Source organism: Lissotriton vulgaris, chromosome 10, assembly GCF_964263255.1.
Source record: "Lissotriton vulgaris chromosome 10, aLisVul1.2, whole genome shotgun sequence".
In the NCBI taxonomy this organism is placed as follows: domain Eukaryota; kingdom Metazoa; phylum Chordata; class Amphibia; order Caudata; family Salamandridae; genus Lissotriton; species Lissotriton vulgaris.
In genome coordinates, this window is record NC_141698.1 from 298,047,894 (window position 1) to 298,073,310 (window position 25,417).

General features: G+C 42.2%; 1 protein-coding gene across 1 annotated transcript in view; it reads right to left on the reverse strand.

Annotated features, from left to right (window-relative positions):
* Positions 1 to 25,417, reverse strand: part of ALS2CL (ALS2 C-terminal like) — a 719,895-nt gene that overhangs the window by 60,402 nt on the left and 634,076 nt on the right. Inside the window, exon 23 of the mRNA XM_086941072.1 lies at positions 20,879 to 21,055. Coding sequence (XP_086797198.1) covers positions 20,879 to 21,055 — 177 coding nt within the window. The remainder of the gene's footprint in view (positions 1 to 20,878; positions 21,056 to 25,417) is intronic.

Here is a 25,417-nt window from a genome sequence, read left to right on the forward strand (position 1 = left end):
ACTGATGTTAGGGCTCTGGGCAGGCTTACACATTGGGAGGCGAAGCAGGTGCAGTGGTGTGTGCTATGCTTCCTGGAGGCCAGCTGCGATTGGAGCATGCTGTGTGCTCAATGTAGGCAGTAGATGTTAGAGAACCCACACTCGATGCATGTGGTGAGCAGATTGCCATGTGATGGGATGTGACTTACCTCATGCATGGCTCTCAATCCGCTGGTGTCTGAGCATAGCATACACGGGGAGCCTCAGGTGCTGAGAAACCCTTACCTGCATTCTGCAGCTCTTTATCCACTTGCACAGCGGTGCACCTTTCCCTCTTCATGGGTGTAGGCCAGGGGCATCTCCCAGCCTCGTGGTGGGTGGCAGACGCAGGGCTGCAAAGAGTTTGGCATGCATGCCTCTACAGGAAACTGCAGTTCATGAGGCTAAAGGGATCTGCGAAGTGCCCCATATACGTAACTTTATGGCAAGAGCACCCTCATAAAAGCAGCAAGTTGCAGAGCGTGAAACAGGCACAGAGCTGACACAGAACAACAAAACATAATCACTTTAAAGAAGTGCTCGTTCTACATAAAAAAGCCCAAGACATGAAATATAATGCACAAGTGGAAGAAGACAAGTCCTGCGGCGATACTCCATGGGAGTTAACCATTGAGAAAATGGTGGGACACTTAGCAAGAATTATCCAATTAAAAGCAATCTTTTTTAAAGGACACTGACAACAGCCAATCAAAAGCTGGAGGCTGGCTTTAAGCCCACAGAGTGAGTTCAGTATGTCTTGGGATACAGTGCATGCGCTGCCTAGGCTCGATCTAAAAATACTGCAGCCTCTTCAAATTGGTTGCAAAAGTAATTTTTTGAAGGTCAGTGAGAGTTTGCAGCCACTCTGGCTCAGTAATGCAAATATCATCCATTTCTTTCCATTTTCCCCTTATCAACTTTGAAAAGCTGATTTAGACCCTTATGTTCTCTGAAACGTACCCAACTGCCCCAACTTCAAACAACTGATTATATAAATTAACATTTTCACCATTTACCTCACGCAGGTAAGAGAAATTCCTATGATGCGGATATTTAAAAGAAGGAAGAACCCAGAACAGTTAGATAAGCATTGCATCTGATGTTTGAATGTTCGTTTCCATGATTGTTGTGAGAGTTATGGATTGCAATTCTAACCACAACTTGTGAACTCCAGTTTTGTTTTTTCACAATACATACACTTTAACTACTTGAATTTTGAGTTTTTTTTTATATACAGTAAAACGATATAAATAAGAGATCCATAAATTTACTTAGACCTTTGCTTTTCCAGTAATCTTTTTTTTTACCACATCCTAGAGTTTCCTTCAGCCATGCGCAGCAGAGTTGACTGCAAAGCTTGTCTTCCTGAACACATGTCGCCACTGGAGTACTACCTTTGCTGCATTCAGTGTTTAACTGCAGGCAGCCAACACCCCTTGCACAAAGTCTGATCAAACAATGATCGGGCACAGTGTTTGTTCTATGGCCAGACCTTTCTTATTTTTTTATTCATTTGTGGACCCATGAATTATCTGCGAATCCTCAAATTGAGGAAGGATGCACAAATCTATATGGAAGGGTCATTCTGGCATCCATGAATCTCGAGAGAACTGTTTTATTTCAAACTTGGGTGGGGGGTCGGTGTGCCCACTCTGCCCCCTTATGAGCCCTTTCCTTTTTTATGTTTATTACTAAGCTTTTGAACTTAATAATCTCAAACAGTTTCACTTTAAAAATATGTTACATAAGTTAAGCTGTACCCAACAATGTAGTTCTTACTGATTACGTGTTGTATCAGCTGAAGAGTGAATAGTGTATAAAAGGTGTCTTGGTGTTCATATAAACAAGGAAAAGGAGTAACACAATGTAAGCCATTTAAATAACAGTGATGCTTAGCAGGGCCATCATACAATATGACTTTTGAGTACTTGAGTTATGTTTTTCGTTCATATGCCCAATATGGTGGACATGCAGCTGTACCAATGGGTCGGTACCACTTAGAGTGTTTCCAACCCTATCAGTTAACATGTCTATGGTCTATCCTGTAAACCCAGACAGGGCAGGCTAGGGCGGCCTTGTCATTGTGTATGGCTCAGTGGGCTATTCTGTATCTGGCTGGTATATATAAGACGTATGTAATTGATCTACAAGGTGGCCCTAATTAGTTTTTGCATCCAATTTCATGAGATGCATATCTCAATCCTTAGCTGCCATGTCAATGTGTTTTACAGGGCTTGGGGAATGAGTCCCTGTCTCCTACAATGACAGCTGTAACATTTTCTCTCATGTTGTGGCCAGCCAATCAGATAATTTCAGATCCAAAACTCTAAGTTTGGATCCATGTACCTGAAATGGCCAGTAGTAGAAAAAGTGTCCTCAGTCAAACTGCTTGTGCACCAACTTCATTCATTCTGAGTAATGGACAATGCGCTCTTGAGGACTGTAACAGCACAAGTCACTTGAAATAGCTTATTACAGGTGTGGTTTTTTCTTATCATATGCATGTTCTGACTCAAAGACACACCTCCAATAGTAAATTAAAGCACACCACACTATAGAAAGATTACAGTCTCTGATATATTGTAAAGATTTCTGTCATATGCATAAGCATATAATATACTTGTAAACCTGGTGATCTTTTTGTTGTCTAAAGTCTGAACATGTGAGATTTAAATAACAATGGATAGTGTTGCCTGAAATATATGCCTACACGCAGGGTGCAACTTGAGGCTTTATGATGTCAGCTAAGTGATTGCGACGTTAACCAAATATGAGTAGAACTTAACTAAGTGAAGAATGAGTCTTTAGTCGGCTCTGCATAATTTGATTTATTGTATTCTTCTTCTGTGGAAAATATTCCATTTCCTAAAGTAAGCCACTGACTCGGTTCTCTAAAATTAGAGAAAGTGACATCTTTGTTGACCTCCCTCAATATACATCAAAGAAAGGGTTAGATTAATTACTCTTTATAAATTGTCTACAGTTCATCTAAATGTTTTCTTTAAAGCTGAATTACAACCCTCATTTTGGTTTATTGATGTAAACAAAACTCTTAAACATCTATCATTGTAGTTCTTCTGTGTACAATGACAGACAGCCCAGTATGTCTTCTATGTCTAAGGATTGGTATTTGGAACTTTTTTTTTTATATCCGTGCACACTTGCAAACTGAAGTTCTTATTCTGTAGAAAAACCAAAGGAAATGATGGACGGAGCATTGACAATACAAGCACTCACCCCCAGTTAACTGATCTGGGTTTAATCCATCACCGTTCTTTAGCCCACTCTGCCACCCCAGTTCATACATGGCCATATGCAAATCAGTCTGACCCTGTGCCTCATGGGAACAGTCCAGCCCGAACTGGCAAGCCATGCCTTCCCTGGACCGGAAACAAGCTACCGAGGACCGGTTTCTGGCATTTCAGCCTTCTTCAGCCCGGCTTGCTTGAATCCAGTGGCAAAGTGAGCAAGGGACTCACGGCTGAGCACACCCTGCCAACTTATGGCGAACAAAGAAAAACCAAAGGAAATGATGGACGGAGCAATGACAATACAAGCACTCACCCCCAGTCAACTGATCTGGGTTTAATCCATCACCGTTCTTTAGCCCACTCTGCCACCCCAGTTCAGACATGGCCATATGCAAATCAGTCTGACCCTGTGCCTCATGGGAACAGTCCAGCCCGAACTGCCAAGCCATGCCTTCCCTGGACCGGAAACAAGCTACCGAGGACCGGTTTCTGGCATTTCAGCCTTCTTCAGCCCGGCTTGCTTGAATCCAGTGGCAAAGTGAGCAAGGGACTCACGTCTGAGCATACCCTGCCAATTTATGGCGAACAAAGAAAAACCAAAGGAAATGATGGACGGAGCGTTGACAATACAAGCACTCACACCCAGTCAACTGATCTGGGTTTAATCCATCACCGTTCTTTAGCCCACTCTGCCACCCCAGTTCATACATGGCCATATGCAAATCAGTCTGACCCTGTGCCTCATGGGAACAGTCCAGCCCGAACTGCCAAGCCATGCCTTCCCTGGACCGGAAACAAGCTACTGAGGACCGGTTTCTGGCATTTCAGCCTTCTTCAGCTCGGCTTGCTTGAATCCAGTGGCAAAGTGAGCAAGGGACTCACGTCTGAGCATACCTTATTCTGTACTCAAGACTCTGTATGGAATATTAGGGTGTGGATAGGTGTAAGATACCACTTAATATGTCTAGGTGTTTTAAATATGGAGCCCCAAAGTATGTATGTATTCCTGGCCACAAAACCCTTAAGATGTCCCTGCTTGCAATGTTTGGTTGTCGAAGACCTCTCTACTTTCTGATAGTGTCCACATACTGAGGAGGCAGGGGTGGCAAGACTGAGCAATTTGAAACATTCCAAGGTTTATTTGCATATGTTGCAGTTTGAATGTTCGTGTTATCTTTTGTGACAAAGTTGGGCTGCTGTAGAGATCAACATAATCTGCATAACTTTAGGGGTCTTTCATTGTATTTAGTATCTTTGAAGTACAGCTGCTTATTTTGTGACTCAATAGATAAAATTCCCCTGAAGGGCGTTTATCGGATTCAGCTGTTTTAAACAAATAGTTCCTGCAGGCAGATTGCATCTTCCAATCTACCAACGTTTTCCGAGACATCTTCTACATCCTAGAGTAACAGCAACATTCCGTGTCCTACAGTCTGAAAATCAACTCTTTACAAGTGTGAGACACAGAACCCCAGCTCACTATGAACTGCATACGCAGAAGTAGCAAAGTTGGCAGAAAACACGGGTGCAGAGACGACTGAACACAGAACGAGTCCTGCCCTGAAGGAAGACACCTACACTGACCAGGTAAAGCCATGGCTGGAGTAAAGAAAGTGATGCAAAGGAAAAACATTCAAACACGTTTTGTTTATAGGGTGCTGGATAGCCATCTCACCAATAAGAATAATTTTGTAGGGTTTCAATCAGTAGCTTAAGACAACTTGAGCGCCCCCCCCACACCCCCTCTGAAAAGTACATAGAGGGGTACCCCCACACTTGGGACCGAGGCAGGAGCTCTCAGGCCTCGGGCTAGCCTCTGGTACACAGTGCCACAGGTGACCCCCTAGAGTTCAGGGCCCACAGCACTGTGGGGGCTACAGGGGCTATTGTTACGCCACTGGTTTCAATTATCAATAAAGAGTGTCTTATATTGAGTCAGAGACTAAAGCTGCTGTTTGACTGCTGGGCTTCTTTAAATCAAGTTCTTCTTACATCATGGCCATAGCAGTAAATATTGGTCTATAGTTGGTGCCGACAGAGAATCCCTCTCCTACTACTCCAATGGAGGAGGAGATTATGTAACATCAGTTAGGCAGTGCCCTCAAGGAGGCTTTGTGTTAAGGACTCCAATTTGAAAATTGATTATGTGCTCCATGAGGGAAACTGTGGGGAATTGAGTGCAATCTCTGGAAAAACAGACCATACATAACTGGTCTTCTACACTCAGCCAGTAGATATTGCATAACTAAACTACAATACAAAGACTGTTCTACGGCAAAAGTGGGGATTATTCTTTATTTGAACTCATCTGGAAGGGAAAAAAGGTATGTTACTTGAAAGCACATCTACTTGTGTGCACTGTGGCTCACAGGAGGAGCTCTGAATAGTAAACACATTCTTATAGTCTCATGAATGACGAAGCAATGCTATTCATGGCATTGCACTCTGAATATCAGTCTATGCTTTGTGAATACTCTAAGGGAATAGCATAAGAAAACAGGAAAAAACCTCTTTTAGTGACCTAAATATATTTAACAATTTTGGCAGTTAAGTCAGTTATTTATACATAGGGTGCCTCTGATGACACATTAAACTTCTCTCATATTTATTGTGTTTTTCATTTATTCTTCATTATACAAAAATATATACTTTTTTGAGTTTTCTGCAATTTTCGTTCACATGACAGACATATTAAATACAATTAAATAACAATTAACATGCGTTTGTTGAGGTACATCATATTTCCTAGAGTTGATGTTCTAGATAGAACCCCTTATATTTCTTTTATATACAAGTATAAACATTCATCCCAGCATACATACTCACACTTTCTCACATGCAAACAACAGTGACAAAATACATAAAAGATTGCAGACTTTATGGTGATATATTATCGTTGTCCAATACAAGACTCCTCGTAATGTGGTTTCAATCTGTCTTAAATCATGAAACAGTACATATAGTATCGTTGTAATCTCTGTTTGACTTTCTTTTCACGTTTAGTTTTTGTGGTCTTTCAATTTGTCGTATTCGAGGGTCTTTGTATGCGTACAGCCTACGTACGTTTCGGTGATATTAAATTTAGTTTCACCTTATTCAGGGCCAACTTGGACTAAACAAATGTATGCACTAGTCATAAACCTTGGGGTTCTCTTATTCTGAAATTTAAAAAAGTGTGTCAGTATTCAGTATTGATGCATCCTGGAGATCAGATTTCAAAAACTGTGGTACTTGATTGTCTAGCCTTAGTTTACAGAAAGTGGTTCACAACAGTTTGGGTTCAAGACCTTATATCCCAAAAGTAGAACAGATAGTAAGTTAAAGTTGTGCATTTAGAGGAAAATGAGGAAGCGAGATGTGATGTCCGTTAGCTTATCAAATGGTAGTGCAGTTACCAACATGCTCAAGAGTGGTGATGTGGGATTAGTCTCTTTATTAACACGATTAAAAATAGAATAGGTGTACCTTAATGTATAAGGTCGTACAGTAAAATTAGGTCTACTGTGGCTTTGATGAGGCGCTTAGTTTAGACGGTTGATTACAGTTCTAAAGGGAGATAAGAGCATATCTCTTGTTATATATATATTCTGCGATGATGCTTTATAATTTTATTTCGGTCAACCTACTCTCACTATATTACCTTTAGAGGGCACATTCATATATGGCTGGAGTCTGTTGACACTTAGGGAGGATGTGATTATTGGTTCCTGAACAGATTTTAAGAAGTTGTCATATGAGGCTGGGAGAGAGGAGGAGAGAAAGAGGTTTAAAACTCTGTTATCTTTGTCACTAAGCTACAGTCTCTAAAGAGATAACTAGAATATCGATTGACTTACCTCTTATATCAGAGGAGGCAGTGTTCTCTATATCATTTTCTATGTTCTTTTTTTAGTGTTTGCGGTACCTCAGTAAGAGACATGTGCCGCAACCTGGTCTAAAACATAAAAAAGACCAAATGTGGTTCTAATACTGAAAATTTCTATTCAGGACAGATGGCGCGTTGCAGGATGAATGTACATGTTAAACATTTAGATCTTACTCTATATATCTTTATTTATTTTGTGTCTCTCTGTTTGATTATAGTCTGCTGAACAGAGAGGAAAGACTCTTGATGCCCGTTTTTGTCAAATGCAAACTTACTGCATATATTATATAAGACGAACCACTCAGAATCTTAATTAAATGATTGCACCGGGCAGTGTAGAAGAAAAAGTTTTTTTTGAGTAATGTCTACATAGTGCAACAGATGTGGCAAAACGGTCACATTAAGGGGGTTGTGTCTACTTAAGATCGGGTACATGAACCCCGTTGCTCTCTATCGTTGTGTTTCAGATCAGCACCTAAGACGTTACGCTTTTATATGTTATGCTTGCACGTACTGAGGTTGGCTTAAATTATTGGATACTCTACGAGGAGGGAGAGATAGTGTTTAAATAATATCAAATGTAGCGGGAGGTCTGTTTTTTAACCATACGCTAGCAATGACTTAAACATAACGTTGGCCGTGTATTTATATATCCCTCTAGACACGGAGTGAAACATGCAAACTACCACTCTCTTAGTCAGCACTTACTTTAAACGTTGTTCGCGTCCTGTCTTAACAGGGTGCCGTACGCCGTGTCTCTGCCGCAGACAGTCGGCAAGTAATGACTGAGGTCTATATATGTGTGTACTAACACGGTTAATGCCGAACAGCTGTTTGTAAACGTAACGTGCACGCCGGAGTCACCGGCCAATTGAATTGGTAGGCGGGTTGCATGTGATTCACTAGTTGACACTGCTAGACATAGTTGGCAGACTAACACGAAATAATAGCACTTCCAAGATGGCGCTATATTTTGGTATGTGCTATGTTCGTTATAAAACGAAAGTTACCTTGTTCGAGGTTGTGATAAGAACAAATTATTTGTAATTGGTTTAAACACACCACGACATGCGGCCCGCATTATTCATTGGATCTAATATGATAAGATATTATGATGCTTACATATTTGTGCTGTCATGGAAAGATACAGTTACTAAGGGTAACTTTTTAGGTGAGGTCAGCCATGGAGAGATACATTTACTAAGGGTAACTTCTTAGATGAGATCAGACATATTTACAAGTTGGTAATGTTTGAGAGAAGTAAATTGCTACTACGTGAGAAGATGGTTTTTAGATAAGATATCAATGCCAGGTGCTGCGCTTCAATGTCCTCAAAATGCCAGATACTGAGCTTAAACATTCTCATGATACAGAGCCTTATAGTAATATAAGGATAGTTTGAGTTTATAATGATTTAAGCTATATTAATTGTGAGTCCTCTATTGTCCTAAGGGAGCACTGGTGTTGATATTTATTTGTGCTCACTACACTGCAATTAGGTGTAGGGCGTAAATGGTAGCCAATTTACCAAAATTTCATGGTGCAGATTGCACTAGATGGATGGACAGCTTATATGATTTAGCTAGGCTATTTCGTGGTTATCCAGCAAATTTCTTCGTTGAGCCCATATCGTACCGTATCTAAATGATAGATCCAAAATGTCTCACATTGTTTACGTAGCTTTGTCATTTCTTTGCCAGGGATCTGCGATACCCGTTCTAGGATTAGCCAACGCATGTCTTTTTCTGAGTGGCCAAACTGGGTATAGTGAGCTACTAAGGGGGCATTGGTTTTGTTAGTTCTGACTGATGATTTATATTCAGAGAGTCTAACTCTGAGTTCTCTCGACGTTTCACCAACATATCCGATGCCACAAGGGCAGAGGATAAGGTAGATTACATTGCTTGTCCTGCAGTTTGTCATTTCTCTAAATTGACCTGTTTTGTTCCTGTATGTCCAGGTTTCACCAGTTGTCACTTGATCACAAGCGTGACAAGAGCCACATTGTGATTGCCAACAGGAAGGGGCTTGCCATCTACTGTGAGTTGGCGTGTTTTCTCTTTGGGTCTGTACCTGCTGTGAACCAATTTATCTTTAAGATTTTGATTTCGTCTGAAAGCTATAATTTAAGCCAACCTCAGTACGTGCAAGCATAACATATAAAAGCGTAACGTCTTAGGTGCTGATCTGAAACACAACGATAGAGAGCAACGGGGTTCATGTACCCGATTTTAAGTAGACACAACCCCCTTAATGTGACCGTTTTGCCACATCTGTTGCACTATGTAGACATTACTCAAAAAAACTTTTTCTTCTACACTGCCCGGTGCAATCATTTAATTAAGATTCTGAGTGGTTCGTCTTATATAATATATGCAGTAAGTTTGCATTTGACAAAAACGGGCATCAAGAGTCTTTCCTCTCTGTTCAGCAGACTATAATCAAATTCTCTCCTCCTCTCTCCCAGCCTCATATGACAACTTCTTAAAATCTGTTCAGGAACAAATAATCACATCCTCCCTAAGTGTCAACAGACTCCAGCCATATATGAATGTGCCCTCTAAAGGTAATATAGTGAGAGTAGGTTGGCCGAAATAAAATTATAAAGCATCATCGCAGAATATATATAACAAGAGATATGCTCTTATCTCCCTTTAGAACTGTAATCAACCGTCTAAACTAAGCGCCTCATCAAAGCCACAGTAGACCTAATTTTACTGTACGACCTTATACATTAAGGTACACCTATTCTATTTTTAATCGTGTTAATAAAGAGACTAATCCCACATCACCACTCTTGAGCATGTTGGTAACTGCACTACCATTTGATAAGCTAACGGACATCACATCTCGCTTCCTCATTTTCCTCTAAATGCACAACTTTAACTTACTATCTGTTCTACTTTTGGGATATAAGGTCTTGAACCCAAACTGTTGTGAACCACTTTCTGTAAACTAAGGCTAGACAATCAAGTACCACAGTTTTTGAAATCTGATCTCCAGGATGCATCAATACTGAATACTGACACACTTTTTTTAATTTCAGATTAAGAGAACCCCAAGGTTTATGACTAGTGCATACATTTGTTTAGTCCAAGTGGGCCCTGAAGAAGGTGAAACTAAATTTAATATCACCGAAACGTACGTAGGCTGTACGCATACAAAGACCCTCGAATACGACAAATTGAAAGACCACAAAAACTAAACGTGAAAAGAAAGTCAAACAGAGATTACAACGATACTATATGTATGTTTCATGATTTAAGACAGATTGAAACCACATTACGAGGAGTCTTGTATTGGACAACGATAATATATCACCATAAAGTCTGCAATCTTTTATGTATTTTGTCACTGTTGTTTGCATGTGAGAAAGTGTGAGTATGTATGCTGGGATGAATGTTTATACTTGTATATAAAAGAAATATAAGGGGTTCTATCTAGAACATCAACTCTAGTAAATATGATGTACCTCAACAAACGCATGTTAATTGTTATTTAATTGTATTTATTATGTCTGTCATGTGAACGAAAATTGCAGAAAACTCAAAAAAGTATATATTTTTGTATAATGAAGAATAAATGAAAAAAACAATAAATATGAGAGAAGTTTAATGTGTCATCAGATGCACCCTATGTATAAATAACTGACTTAACTGCCAAAATTGTTAAATATATTTAGGTCACTAAAAGAGGTTTTTTCCTGTTTTCTTATGCTATTTGCTACTCCCACCTCTTGACCGCAAACAAAATACGGAGTACCCCTGTTCTTTTTGCTAATACTCTAAGGGAATTCAAGCCTCACAGCTTAAGGGGATGCTCATGTTCCTGATTATAAAGACACAGACGTTTGATTGCCAGGACAAAAAGCTAGCTTTAGAAGAATTTTGCCCACACACCTATTGCTAAAATCCAGGGAATCTAAACTGTGGTAACCTGATCATCTTCACTAGCATGCATGTTGGGTGATACTTGATGATTTAAAGGCTGAGCTTGGAGTCCCTTGGCAAGGGCATAGGTGGAGTCAATCTTTTAATATTGATGTGAATATTGATCTGATCTCAATGGACAGAGATTTAGCAGTTTTGAAAACTGCAAATGCTTTACAATAACACATCTGAATATTTGCAGCTCTTCACAATCGTGGCTTAGCACATTAGATCTCTCTTAAGAGACTACAGAAGGTCCTAGGTCCAATTCACAAACTGCATTTTGTAGTACGTAAAGAAGTAATATACTAACTACAAAATGCAATCACAAACCTACAGCCAGAGATCTCTGCCCCCCCTAATCGTATTTGTGCGGAGATCTCTGGCATGTGTGAGGAGAACTCTGAATTCATTGGCATACAATTCTGTAGGAAATGTGGGAGTGCCAAAGGGGAGTGGGTGCGGAATTTTGTTTGGAGGGACATGGTAATGGAAAACACACACACAAAAAAGAGATAGGCTAATGAAATTCATACATTATACTTTTAAAGTTACTTCAGTTCCAAAGGTGACAACACATATAAATGTACTCCAGCCCATCCTTGGAGTAAGTCTCCACACATGTTCAGCCTCTGGTACATCACCACACTCCCATAGTAAACAATAGAGGCAGGGAATTGAAACCACTTTGGGTCCTTCATGACATGTTTTGTGCAGATCTGTTAACTTGGGCCAAGAAAAGCGGAGGTCCCAAAAGTACCCTGTCCCATATTAATTTCCATAGGAAGTTTGCTCTTTGATACAAAAAAAAGGCTTAACAGAATTACAGCAAATTTGCAAATTTATCAAGAAGTTAGAACTTCATCAAGGAAGTGTCATTTTGTTTGGTGTAAATTTTTTCAGTTGGCAAGATATTAGCATTTAAACAGGGAATTTTCAAATGTTTATAGATATCTGGATCATTAATAATCCACGGATCTCCTCAAATCCTGGTTTCAAAAATATTCATATCCTATTGTACACAGGCTCATTTTGTAAAATAAGGGGTCGTTTTTAGGGCTCAGGGAAGGTTGGCTACTTTTTAGGGCTTAGGGGAGGTTGGGGTAGTATTTAGGACAGGGTTTTAAGCATTAGGTCTGGGGGAGGACATAGCATGGGGGTTGGGAGGGGGTAGGGGTATTTGCACTTCAGGGCAAGAGGGGATATCACAGCTGTCTATCACATTAGAAACATCTTACAGGTTCGGGATGGTGACAGAAAAGCTATACTTCAGCTAACAGAGAGTGAATCTGCAGGGTGAGAAAAGCGTCCCGTAATGTAAAAGATAAATTACATGCTTAAACTTCAGGCAAGGTATCCATTAGGTTAGCAAGCTCTTTCAGGCTCAGTTTTAGGAAAGCAAACATATCTTTCGGTTTTGCACTCTAAGGCTTTAGTCTCAAGTCCTTTAGGTCACACAGAGCTCTACGACTTTAGGCAGCAAAGCTTTTCTTCACCAACGAAGTACAAACTTTTGTTTGGTGTAAGCTACTCACCCACACATACAAAGCACTGCACAACACAGGCCCTGCCTACCTGAACAGCTACTTACATTTCTACCAAGCCTCCAGGCACTCTGCTCAGCCAAATATTTATTAGCACACATTCAGAGAATGCACAACAGCAGATCAGGAGGTTTTCTCATACATCACCCCAAAGCATGGAATGTCCTCCCATACTACAATGGAGCTTCCTCCTATCTTCTTGAATTCCACAAGAAGCTGAAGACTTGACTCCACGAGTAAGTCCACATAAGGCTATCCCCACTCGCGTATGTATTGGAGATGAAAATGAGTGTATTTTCAGAATTCCAATTCAGATTTCCCAAAATATATTTAAGGTTAATATGTGAGTGAAAAATCATGCAATATTACTGATATTATTACCTTGGTGCCAGGGACTTTTCAGCTGTAGTTGTCATGCATTACACATCTAGGGTAATTCCAAATTGAAAAATGCTTTTTACATTACTGCTGGCAAACCTGCCTGATGAACGGAGGTAATCACTGTTGGGAACCCTGAATGTGATTAGTCAATGATGTCATTTTGTATGACGGGATCACTATTCGAACCTCGGGGTGCTTTTTGTTAAACATGAGTAGCTCTTATCACAAAAAAGGTTGAAAACCATAGAGCTGTTTAGACTAAGGTCTCAGACACAGAAAGAACTATCCATCTGGTTTCAGGCATCAGGGCTCACACAGTCACAATCAACTGGGAAACCAAGTGTTGCCCTCTGGTTAGATGGATCTTCTGGCCATTCAACCAAGTAGTTTGATCATTTTAAAGACCTTGCATGATTACATGCTCAATCATTGGACAGCTAAATTTGTTTCAATAATCTTTATTCACTCATTAAAAAGACCATAAAAGCACAATATAAAATACATACATTCAACGGGCGTAAGAAGATTTTCCAGTTTTATAAAGCATATCTCCTTCAAAATTTGATAGCAGCAGAAATGTAAGCAAGAATAACACAGCAACTTTCCAGAGAAGATAAACTTCTTTTAAAAAGATCCATCCCTTCTTGGTAATGCTCAGGCTTTAAAATGAGGCATAAAAAGCAGGCTCTCAAAGTGCAGTATTAAGTGCAAAACAGCATAAGTTTCAAAGTAGTTTGAGTGGAAGAAGCATTACATGGACAGCATGGTAAAGATGCAAACCAAGATCCAGGACAAGGAAGAGCAACTAGAAAATGGAGTGTGTTTAATCCTAATCTCGTTAAGGAAAATCTGTGTCCTGGATTTACTATCCATTTTAAATAAGCCTCCATTCCAGAAGTGGTAGAAATTGATATATAATTCAATACTGAAGACATTTCTAAACCTCTTACTATTCGAGCCTCCTCTCTATAAGAGAGTTATTTTAGCTTTACTAAGGCTATTGTTTGTAGTCCAGTACTAGCTGGAGAATTAAAATGTGTTCTTAATTCTAAAATAAAAAGAGTATTCCTAACATAGGCATCCATGGGATGGAACTATTGCTACTTGAATTTAAACAGTCCTTCAACACACACCTAGAGAAGCAGGCTTCAGAGGTACTCCAGTAAGAGTGAAGCCATTTTAATACCCTCTTCCGAAAACCCCATACCCAGTTCAAGTTGCAAAATGAAGCTAGAGGTAGACTTGGGTATGGATAAGAGCCTACAAAGAAGTTTATTCTCAGTTGCCTGCAGTCTCTCCAGAGATTCGTAACCCCCCACACCTGCTCCATAGGTTCCTACGGCAATCAGTTATTCTTAAAAATTTGAGTCATCTCCTTTATAAGCTTGTAGCTGAGCTTACTTGTCAATTTAAAAATTGAGTCGCAGACTGTTCCCATTTTCTGAATTCTTTGATTCATTAGTCTACCCCAGATCAAATCTGCTTCAAATAAAATTCCTAGGTAGTTGAAATGGTAGATCTTAGTAACTGGAGTTTGCCCCTTAAAAAAGGTTTTTGATTCTATATTTTTGGGATCTCTAGTTAAAATGAAATATTTGTTATGGTTAACTGTAAAGTTTAAATTGGACATATAAACATTAAAGCCATTTAAAAGTTTTGCAGATTATTTGCTGTCTGTGCAATTAACCCCTTCCATGCTCATGACGAGCTCAGCTCGTCATGAGGTAGCCTGGAGCTGTGCTCATGACGAGCTGAGCTCGTCATGACACCAGCAAAATGGCAATTCCCAGCACAGGAGGGGAATTGCCTTAGCAGCCATAGTGTTAAAACTGCGTCATATGCATACAATAAAACGATTACTGGATTAGAGCTGATTCTAGGGGTGTCATTACTACAAGAGCCCATGACTGTATCCAAAGCATTAATATAAAATAAAAACAAAAATGGGCCTGAAATGCTACACTACCTTACCGCTCTTGCCACCATTATGGGACGTGTACGCTCTCTGTGCTGTGTGTAGCGAACACTGGTAGTTGTACCCCAGTGCGTGTACCTAATAGTGTTCAACAAGGGGGTTCCACTCTTGCAAGCTCCATCAATTCCCCTTATCTACCAAGTCAGATGCACATGAGAGGTCCATAAAAGCCATGTGTAGGGCACATCTCCCGACCTTGATGTACTCTACCATGATGAGTGATAGGTTTAATGTTTACTTAGTGGTCCTCAGACCCAGGCCAAACCATATTGAACCTTAGAAAAAAATAGTTTGCTTCAGCCCATTTTTCACATTTTGGTAGTATGAAATGCGCTAATACGTTTGCTATAGCTTTTAACAATTACATTAGACAGTGGCATGCCAGAAGGTTCCTGGCCCCTTTTTTGTATATCAGTACTGTGATGAATCCTCACCACATATCAATCGGGGATTTCCTGACGACTGCTCTGAGTACATTTGTGACTAATGATGCCCGGAGTTCTAAATTACTCTTAAACATGTCTACTGATATGCAATTGAGGCCAGGAGCCCTTCCTAGTGCTGCACTCAGTATAGCCTTAGCTACTGTTGCTACAATAATAAAATCATTGAGCCAGTTCACATTATAAAAGAGTTAGTCGATTGCTGGTTCTAACGAGGGTTCAGCTGTCACATTATGAAAGTTATAAATTTCAGGAAAATCACTGATTAGTCTTGTTAAAAAATGTGGCAATCTATGCCACTGGCTGGCCCATCTGAAAAAAAGGGACAATTTGTAACTGCCCAAAGCAACCTGCTATCTTTCAGGTTGGCTGCTGTATCAAGATCTTCCCAGGCTTTAGATTAAATTCCCCTTTTCCTTGTTTTTATTACCTTTTTATAGATTTACCTTGCTGAGCTAAATTTACTCTACATTTCATGGAATGGTGTTAGTGGCCTTCTTGAGAGAATTAAGTGCAAATGTACACTCTGAATTAAACCAGGAATGTGATAAGCTAATAGTAGGTGGCTTGGTGCTTGTTTGCAAATGGGAAGCTTTTAAGCTTTTTAGAATTACTCTAGGCTTGGAATTTGGAGAGAGGCAGCAGAAAACACCAAGACCAGCTTTAGTAATAATATCTTTGTGAAAAATGTGTGGATCAATTTGATCCCACTTTATTCGCACACCCCTGTTTGCTGAAAACTTAGGGGAAGATTGGACAAGGTAAAGGTCTAGTATTCACTGATATATCAAAAACAATTATTATTAGATTGTGGTCACTATAGGGGAGAGGCCACACCTCATAATGAACTAGCATCCGGGCCAAATCATCAGAGACTAACACAAAGTCTATTGCACTGCCATTGCCTCTTCCATTGAAAGGTGGGCGGATGAACAGAATACAATTCTCTTTAGGGCTTTCCTTATGCAGAATTTAAAAAGTGATTAGCATCTTCCCCCTCCCCATCTTAAGACCTTGCATATACGATTATCACTGTATAAACATTGCTCTATATTAAAGTCACCGGCCTATATAATCGATACGTAGCTCCCCTTACTGTTTAAGGAGTTCATTAACAAATCCCCCAGTTCTTCGATTTTGCCCACTGGCCCTAATCACATTGATGGGTTTAAATCTTTTTGTTCTCCTGCAATTCTGTCCCCAGTAGGGAGGGGTAAGGGTGGCTTGGCCATTTTTATATGTCAACATTAGAAATGGGAGAATAAAAGTAATACAAGTTAAACCATGTTTTCGGATTTTAAAGATCTCTCTGACTAAAGTGTTTAACTTTATATTGGTTACTTTTTATATTTTTATTTCTTTTTAGCATGACAGCTAACTTATCCCTTCGGTTACAAACACTTTCAAGGCTTCAAATATCAAGAAACTGGCACATATCGCACAGGTATAAAAGACGACAAGTAGTTGCCAAAAATGTTCAACATTTCTTCAGCTCTGTTTCAGAGTTTGGCGGACGGGTTACTCTGTCACAAACATGGTGGATACGCCGTCCACCTCAATAAAAGTGCAGTATAACCTGTCCGCCAAACTCTAAATCAGGCCCCTTGAACAATGAATTATGAAAACGAAAAAAAGTTGTTACTTGACATTGTTAGAACACATCAGTAAAAACATTCTTGACACACATGGAAGAGGCAGAGCACAGTAAGTACCAGTTCAAGCTCAATTTAACCCCTTGGCCGCGGCGCTAATTCCGCCGCAGCGCTGGGGGACGTGGGGGGTGAGTCAGTCATGAGTCACGGGCGAGCTGTGCTCATGATGGTGTGGTTCCATCACGACCCCACCCACTCACTAATTCGCACACACAGGCGGGGAATCAGTGTTGCGTGGGAGGAGCATGACGGAACCACGCCGTCATGAGCACACACCACCCATGGCTCATGAAGGCGTGGTTCCGTCATGCGCAGGGAAGGGGTTAACAAGCATTTACAATGCAATGGTCTCGGCATTATTAAAGGTAGAGCTATTGGCATTGCTTATGACATTTTTTTTCATTTTTTTTTTAAAACATAAATAAATGGTATTGTCATTTACAATGGCAATAGGTGAGCATTAGAGAGTAGTAGAGATTATTTGCGGGCACAGAGCCACACACACAGAAAGCCACCCACACACACACACACACAGAGCCCTACCCACACACAGAGCCCTACTCAACTAAACTCATTTAAACTATTTTTCCAAGTTGCTCTCCATATACGCCTGAGGCAAGTGTCTAAAAGTCACACGACAAATGTTCTGATGCGGAGAAACATCACCACTGTCACTGCTCCTTCACAGCCTTTCCCATTACCATGCGTGCGCTGCTCAAACATTCTATTATTGCATTCTGGGATTTGTAGCCCTAGTGGCTCCACTTCAAAATAACACGTTATCATATATTGTTTCTAAGTGCTGTAATTAATTTATGTTAGTAGTATATAGCTTTATGGCACCCAATTTATTTATGTGTACAGACTCAGGAGGTTGGCCAGGCCTTATCAGGAATCAAACTCCTCTGGCCAATACCGTTTCCCTCAGCAGCGATCACTCAACTCCCCAGGGAAGAAGTTTTCGATGAGGGAAGAAGTTATAAATGGGGTAACAGGTGCAATTGCGCTAGAGTTCAGTGGTCCCCAAATGGCGTGAAAACAATGGCATTAAAGCCAGCAGCATTTACTTTTCGAGCTGGTGTATGAATGGCAATACCAATTTTAAATTAGCTAACACTGGACTAGTGTTATATATGATTTGTGATCTATTTGGGTTCAATTAACAAATTCCAGACGCCAGAGATTCTGCTGATATCATGTATATTGAATTGTAGGCTAACAACGTTTTTATTCGGTCAAATGAAACACAAGACAAGAAAGAGCCTTTGAGCACTGGTGACAAAGGACCATCGCCTCGGGATTTCACAGAACAGGCCCTGGATATCAGTGTCTGTAGTTTTCTTGCTCAGTTTTGTCACCGAGATACAAGCAGGTGTCTCTATACACTACTTCCAGTGCCAAGGAACAAAGTAAACATTGTAGTTCAGTCATGTTTTAAATGTAATCCTCTGGTTTATTTGCATTGCTCTAATTCTGCCTCCCCCCCCTTTCACGGGATGTTTGCTGTAGCTACTGGTGTGCATGGCAACAAGATTAAGGCAACAAATTATTCTGACTAACATTTGCCTACAACAGAGGCTACTTTTTAAAACTGCAAATTATTGCTAACTGGCAGCTAAGCCAAAACATCAGATTTCTAAAAACGTGTTTTTACAGAACACTTCTTACCCAACTTCTGCAGTTTTTAAACGCTGAAAAATAGAGTGGGACAGAGAGAATGATAGAGAGGGAGAGTGTGTGAGAGTGAGAGAGATACAGAACGTGCAAGGGGGCAGAGACATCGTTGTGGACAAAAAGAAACTGACAGCGAGAATAAGAGACAGAGAGAGCAAGAGATAGACATGGGATTAAGGCACCTCTAGATAGAGACTCGATATACAGAGCAAGAGAGAACAAGACAGACGAAGAGAAAAAACAAGCGTAAGTCTTTCAGAGGGCAAACACCTGAGTTCTAAAAAAAGATTTCCTAAACAGAGAGATCCAAATGAGAGAAAAAAAAACACAGTGAGAGTAACCCAGAGATCCAGAGAGAAATGAATGACGTAATGAGCAATGATATTGCCAGTGTTGAAAGGCAGTGAGTTGTGTGTGCGACACTGTAAGGCTACATATACAAATACTGCCAAGAACTCGCCCGTTCGATGCAAAACATAATTGAGTCTTGTGAACCTTGGTGCAACAAGCAATACATGAAACTATCCAAAGAGAATTGGTGGCACAAGGTGAGATCTAACAAGAGAGTGAAATATGATACGATTTACATCACAACACTTAAGAAAGGCATGCTTCAAGTAAGTCATAAAAGGGGGCTTTGTGAAGCCGCCGAACAAAATGGCCATGCAGCATTGAAGCTCCGCCAGTCTCCAACAGCCCAACAGCTATTTCCACCAGAGATGCGGCCTGAACTTCCTCCTACCTGGCACATTCGGCTGGCTCGGCATGAGCTGTGACTGGCAATACCTCCAAGTCGCAGATCTGTGCCGCCTGAGCCACCTTCCTGTCACCCGGCGTAACCCGGTGCGAAGCGGATGAAAGCCGGAGTTGCAGGCCCTGTCCCCGGGACGAAGCTGAAGGGGGACACGCAGCCGGGAATCTGAGCTGACCCACAGCGCACCATTGCTACGGAGGTGAAAGCGCCAGGCACGGGTCCACACGAGATACGCTCCCCCCACCTCGCCTCAAATCTTACCCCCTCCGGGACGCTGTCGCTTAAGACTGCTCCTGACTCGCTCCACTGACTCCCAAAGGCCCCGCTGGGACAGGGAGGGGGCTGCCCTGTCGCTCCAGGTGTTGGGTAGGGGGGGAGGCAGGACAGACTTGAGGCTGCGGGCGCTGGGTTGCTCCCTCCTGCCCACATAGCCCAACATCCTCACAACGCGACCATAAAGGTCTGACTCACCAGCCAGAAGCAGCGCAGGGCCTACAAGCACCTCAATCACTTCACGACTGCATACAGAACCGGCAGTGACTTACTCCTGCCTGAAAATTGGCGTGCTGTCTTGCGGCCTTGGCGCCCTTTGCCATCAACACGCCGAACCTTCCTGGGACCTTTCATGCCTATTGAGACCAATAACTCCCCCAGGGGAAGCCACACGATCTTTAGTGCAGGTTGCTGCGCACGCCCTGCAAGACACAATAACCCTCCTGCATCGGGCCTCTCGGAGTGAAAAAAATGGAGGCTGCAAACATCCGAAAAGTTTTGGATTCGGGGGCGTGTTCTTGGCTTCTGAGTGACGGATGACGTCACAGGTGGAAAGAACGTCAAAAACACGCCCCCGAATCCGAAAGAGACGGGGCTTGATTGGAGTGACGCCCCTCTCCGCCAATGGCTGGCCTCCGTTTAGGAAGGCAGCCAATGGAGGAGAGATGGAGGAGAGAGGCGGGTTCAAGCCCCGTACTCAAAAACATTAAATCTCCGACCGGAGACTGCGCAAGCGCAGCCTTTAGGTCCTCGACCTAAAAAGGACAGACAAAGCTTAGACAGCAGAAATACAAGTGTTCTGCAATCACAGAACGACTCATTCAAGAAGAGGCATAGCTCCGCAGCAGACACACTGGCCGACAGTAATTCCATCTGATTTGGAAATTATATCGAAATTTGATTAAAGTATTTGATGTTTTTTTCTTTTCTTTTTAATTTGTATAGTGCTGACTTGTCTTGTGATTGCTTCTCTGTGGCAGAATTTTATGTATTTTGGTTACATCATAAGGCTGCTTCACACTATGTCACCAGTGGGGATCATTGGTGGACTGCTTTTTATTACACGTCAGCTACATTACAACTCCCTTAACAGACCAGTAATAAAACACAGATACTCACTTCTGTACATCTAGGAACTCCAGCAGCTTTATATCTGAGAATAACCCAAGGTGCACAATGCCCTGCCAGTAGAGGCCGTCCTCCCGCTCGTGGTAAACCAAGTACAGCATCGAGAGCTCGGGGTAGAACCGGGGCAATATAAGAGGTAGAATGAAACTGGACGAATTCAAAATAGCACTGCAAATCAAAAATAAAACAAATGTACACTTTAAAATGTCGCAAACCCTAATATTTACTAAAATTCTGGCCAGATAACAAATATTTGTAGTTAGGTAAAAATGAAACTAATTTATTTATTTTTGATAATTTTTTTAAACATTTTTTGTTCCTTGGGTAATCATTAAAAGTATTTTTGATGTGAGGATTTATATTGCCCTTTTACCCTTTCTAAAAATTGGGGGACAACTTGTGATAGTATTATCCTCTTTAATAGTAAAAATTTTACCAAACTCAGAAGGAAGCCCTGCTGGAATGTGAAGCAGCAGACAACATTCAATGACAGTAGGGAGTGTTTAACACACTGTGCAAGGAGTGTTTGCTTTATTGTATTTCACACAAGAATATTTACACATGGGCAAACATGGAACAAACAGAAATGCATCTATTATCTCTTTGTTTTCATAATGACACAATTTTCTTCACTTTTAAATCAAGACCGTCTGACGTCATGGAGGGCGTGTGCGGAGGAAGGCCGGGGCAGTCCGAATCCGCCCCCTATTTAAATCGCCCACTCAGCGAGAAAATGTGCGCAGCGTGCAAGGGGTTAAGGAAGAAATGGGATCCAAGGAGCATTTGCTTTGTTTTCTTACTTCTTCCACAAATCAATGAACTGAAACAAAACATGTGGATCCTGATTACGGGGAGCCAGGTTAATTCAGCACATTTCTCAAGTACAAATTGAGCAGTAAACAGAGGAACTCGTGCATTTTTCACCGCTAAATTCTGATCCCATTGATATCAGAACATAGGAGTGTGATAAATACTGCTCCCTTTTCCAGGCTGACCAAATCAAGTCATGAAGTATGGATTGTTTCCCCTCTATCTTTTTGCAAAGATGAAAAAACCGCACCAGCTTTTGTGTAACCATGAATATAATTGGATTCATTTGTTTTGTTTGGTGCATTTCTAACACAAACATATGTTTTCTTTTTGTACTTATGTTAAAGATTAGACTGCAAAACGTCAACATTATCGGCGCCATCTTGCCCCTTTCCAAGCCCATTCGTGCGCGTAAGCGACAGCCATTTTGAACACCATGGCCTCCCTGCCCCCTCGCTGATAGCCAGCGCGTCTCTCTCTCTCTCTCTTAACCTCGCAAGCATTCCCCCGCACGCTGACAACCCCCGCTCTCTCATGCCTTGGGTCATAAACCCCTCTTCAGCGCAGCTTCACCACGGAATCCCATCCTGTTCCCAGCGCGACACCTCCCCTCATTCCTTTCATGGCCTCAAACCCTTTTGATGCAAACCCCCTTTTCCTGTGTCCCCGTTTGTCTTCCCTGTTCCCAGGCCGCCACCTGGCTCTGCGGATACTGTTTATTACCCCGTACAGTAGGAAGCTTCCCCTCCCCATCAAAAGACCCCCGAATCGATCAAAGCCCCCACCCCATGAGATCCGACCAACCCCATGCATTCCGTGAATCGGCGGAATGCCCTGCTGTGCGACAACCATCACCTGTTGTGACCGGGGTGGGGAATCCAACTGTAAATGTATGTGGGAACGGGCCTAAAGGGGAGATTCCGAGGATGTTCTTTCAACTATTAGCGCATTGCGAGAATGTGTTATGTGCAATAAAGGTCATAAACCCTAGTATAAGAGGCCAGGCCTCAGAGATGTGGTTAGAGCACCTCGTGACGATACTTGCTGTCTGAATTGATGTGTTCTCCTCCGGAGAGAATAAAATCCTCGTTTCCTGCCTTCCAGTCTCCAGCGCCTGCTTCTTCATTGGTTAACATTGGTGGGTCATAGAGGCGATATCGCCGGGCAACAAAAAAGGGTCTTTGGTTACTGGTTGTCTTTGGAACCCTTTTTAACAATTGGCGTCCCAAACGTGGGGCCCATCAGCGACTCGTGGATCCAGTGGGAGAGGTCCTGACGACAGAGTGAACGACTGCAACGATCGGAAGGTACCCTGTCTGATAGACCCTCGTCTGACAGCCGATCATCCGAACTTCACTGGTTCCGAACAGACCTCTCTCGAGTGATCTGCGGTCCTGACTGGGAACCATCAGGAGTGCCACGAGAAGTACGAAGAGAAGAGGACGATCGGGCGCTGGATTCGGAAGACAAGAAACTGTCCATGCGGTCCGGGTAAGGTCGTGTAAACACGACGAATTGCGGAAGTGATAGATAATTGAAAGTGATTGATAATTGTTGAGAAAATACTAGTATTACTTTTTGTTAATTTATTGGAGATTCACTGTCTACAAACGGAGAAACAACAGGCTCTCCCTTTATAAACAGCGAAGGATAGGTACGCACCCGTCGGACCTATCTTTCTCCCCCACTGAACAATTGCCCCTTCCCCCCATTGATTAACTGTTATAGATTGTTTTCTGGAGATTCTCTGTCTGCAAACAGGGAAGAATAGGTCCCCTCTTTGCAGATAGTAAAAGGGTAGGTGACGCGAACCTTTGCGAGCCTACTTATTCTTCCCATTGACCATATTGATTTTTTATTTTTGACCTAACATTGATTGCTCAGAATTGGTTCATGAGGTATTCACTACGTGCAAACAACGTAGAATAGAAATATTCTATCTAGTCTTTGCGCGCAGTGATAAGATAGGTAGTGCTGACTATTATCCCATTGTGATCCGTCATGCCTGTCTTCTCCCCACTGGTTAGTAGCCTGTTTAGCCCGGACCGCTTATTAGAGATGAACCATCCGGCTCCGCTGGAAGGCACCCCTAATAAGGACATGTTCACGAAGCATGGATTAGTCGCTATAGCCTATAGCCAGCTGTGGCATAAATATACGAAAAAGGATCGAGAAAGTCAGTGGCCACTGATAGGATCCTTCGAAAACGATAGAATAATCGCACTAGAAACAGCCCTTGGTAAAAACAAGACGACGTCCACTATGCTTGACAGCTTCGGCATGTGGCGAAAAGAAGCCGAACAACGCAAAAAGAGAACTGAGAGTAGGTTGGGAAAAGAGCTGCGGAAAGCAGCCCACCTAGCGGCCCAGAAACTAGAGAAAGAGATAAAAGAAAGAGAGGATACCAAACAGAAGCTAGAAATAGAAACATCAAGCCAGTGTCTGGTTAGAACTCCCTCCACGCTCTACCCTGAATTACACTCAAAACAGCGAACCAACGATGATCTGCTGCTAGGTCCTCCGATCATCCACATGCCCCCTCCATATGCCCCTTCCCAACCCTTAGCCCAACACCCACTATCCCCAGGTACCAGCGAGAGTAGCCCCACGGCTTCAGCCCCCATGGCCCCCGTGCCGGCTGAACTCCTTGTATTAGATGTTACGCAAACGACAACGCCGGGCGACCCAGAAGCCCGAAGGGTTGGTCCTGCTAGAGCATATAGACTAAGCAAACACGAACGAGCAGGGGTCGACAAGATAGCAAAAATACTGGTAGAGAAGAGGGAAGATGAAGAGTCCATCACGGATGTGTTTAATTCTTATACTGGGAGTCACAGACGACACTTTACTGTACAACTGTGTTACCACGTCTTAAACGCATACGAGGACCGATATCAAGAAAAAGGTCCACAGAGCCTAACGACTCTGTACCGGAAGGTTGATATCGGGGATGAGAGTGAGAGTGATGTGACGGACCTCCTTACGCGTACGCTTGAGGTTTTCCGCCACCTCACTGAACAAAAACCAAAAATCGAATCCACTACATCTGTAGCAACCGACCCGCAAACTGAACGACCTAACACTATGATGCCGATACGAGAGGCTGCCCCTTACTGGGTTCCTCCACGAGGTGAAGGGACTCATGATGACGCAAACAACAAAGATGCAAAGGGAAGGGTAGTGTACAATTGGGTCTACCAACCATGGGACCGGCAAGAGATTCTGACCTTCCGGAAATCTCTGCCAGACCTACGTAAAAACCCCACTGCCTTCTATACTGAGTTGGGTACGGCCCTAGGATCGACGATTATGACTCTAGCTGACATCGACTTGTTTTTCGGGTTATGTCTACCAGCTGATGTGTGGAAGCAAATCCGGAAAGTCGACCACTCAGAGCTGTTTGGACATAACTGGTCACAACTTGATGGCATAGACAGACAACGAGAACCCGGACAAAAGCCTTTGAAAGCCATTTTAGACCTCCCGGATAAAATCGTACAGAAATTAAAAACCCTGATCCCAGAAAAGAAAGTGGACTGGTCGATAGTAACGGCTTGTCGCCAGAAACCTCAGGAGGATGTATCGGAATACTTCTCCCGGTTTGAAACGGTGTTCTCCGATTACAGTGGCCAGGACCTGACCACTGCAACCGGACACCATCTGTTTGTCCAGAATTACGTTAAGGGTTTATCACCAGAGGTCTCGCAGAAACTGCAGGCC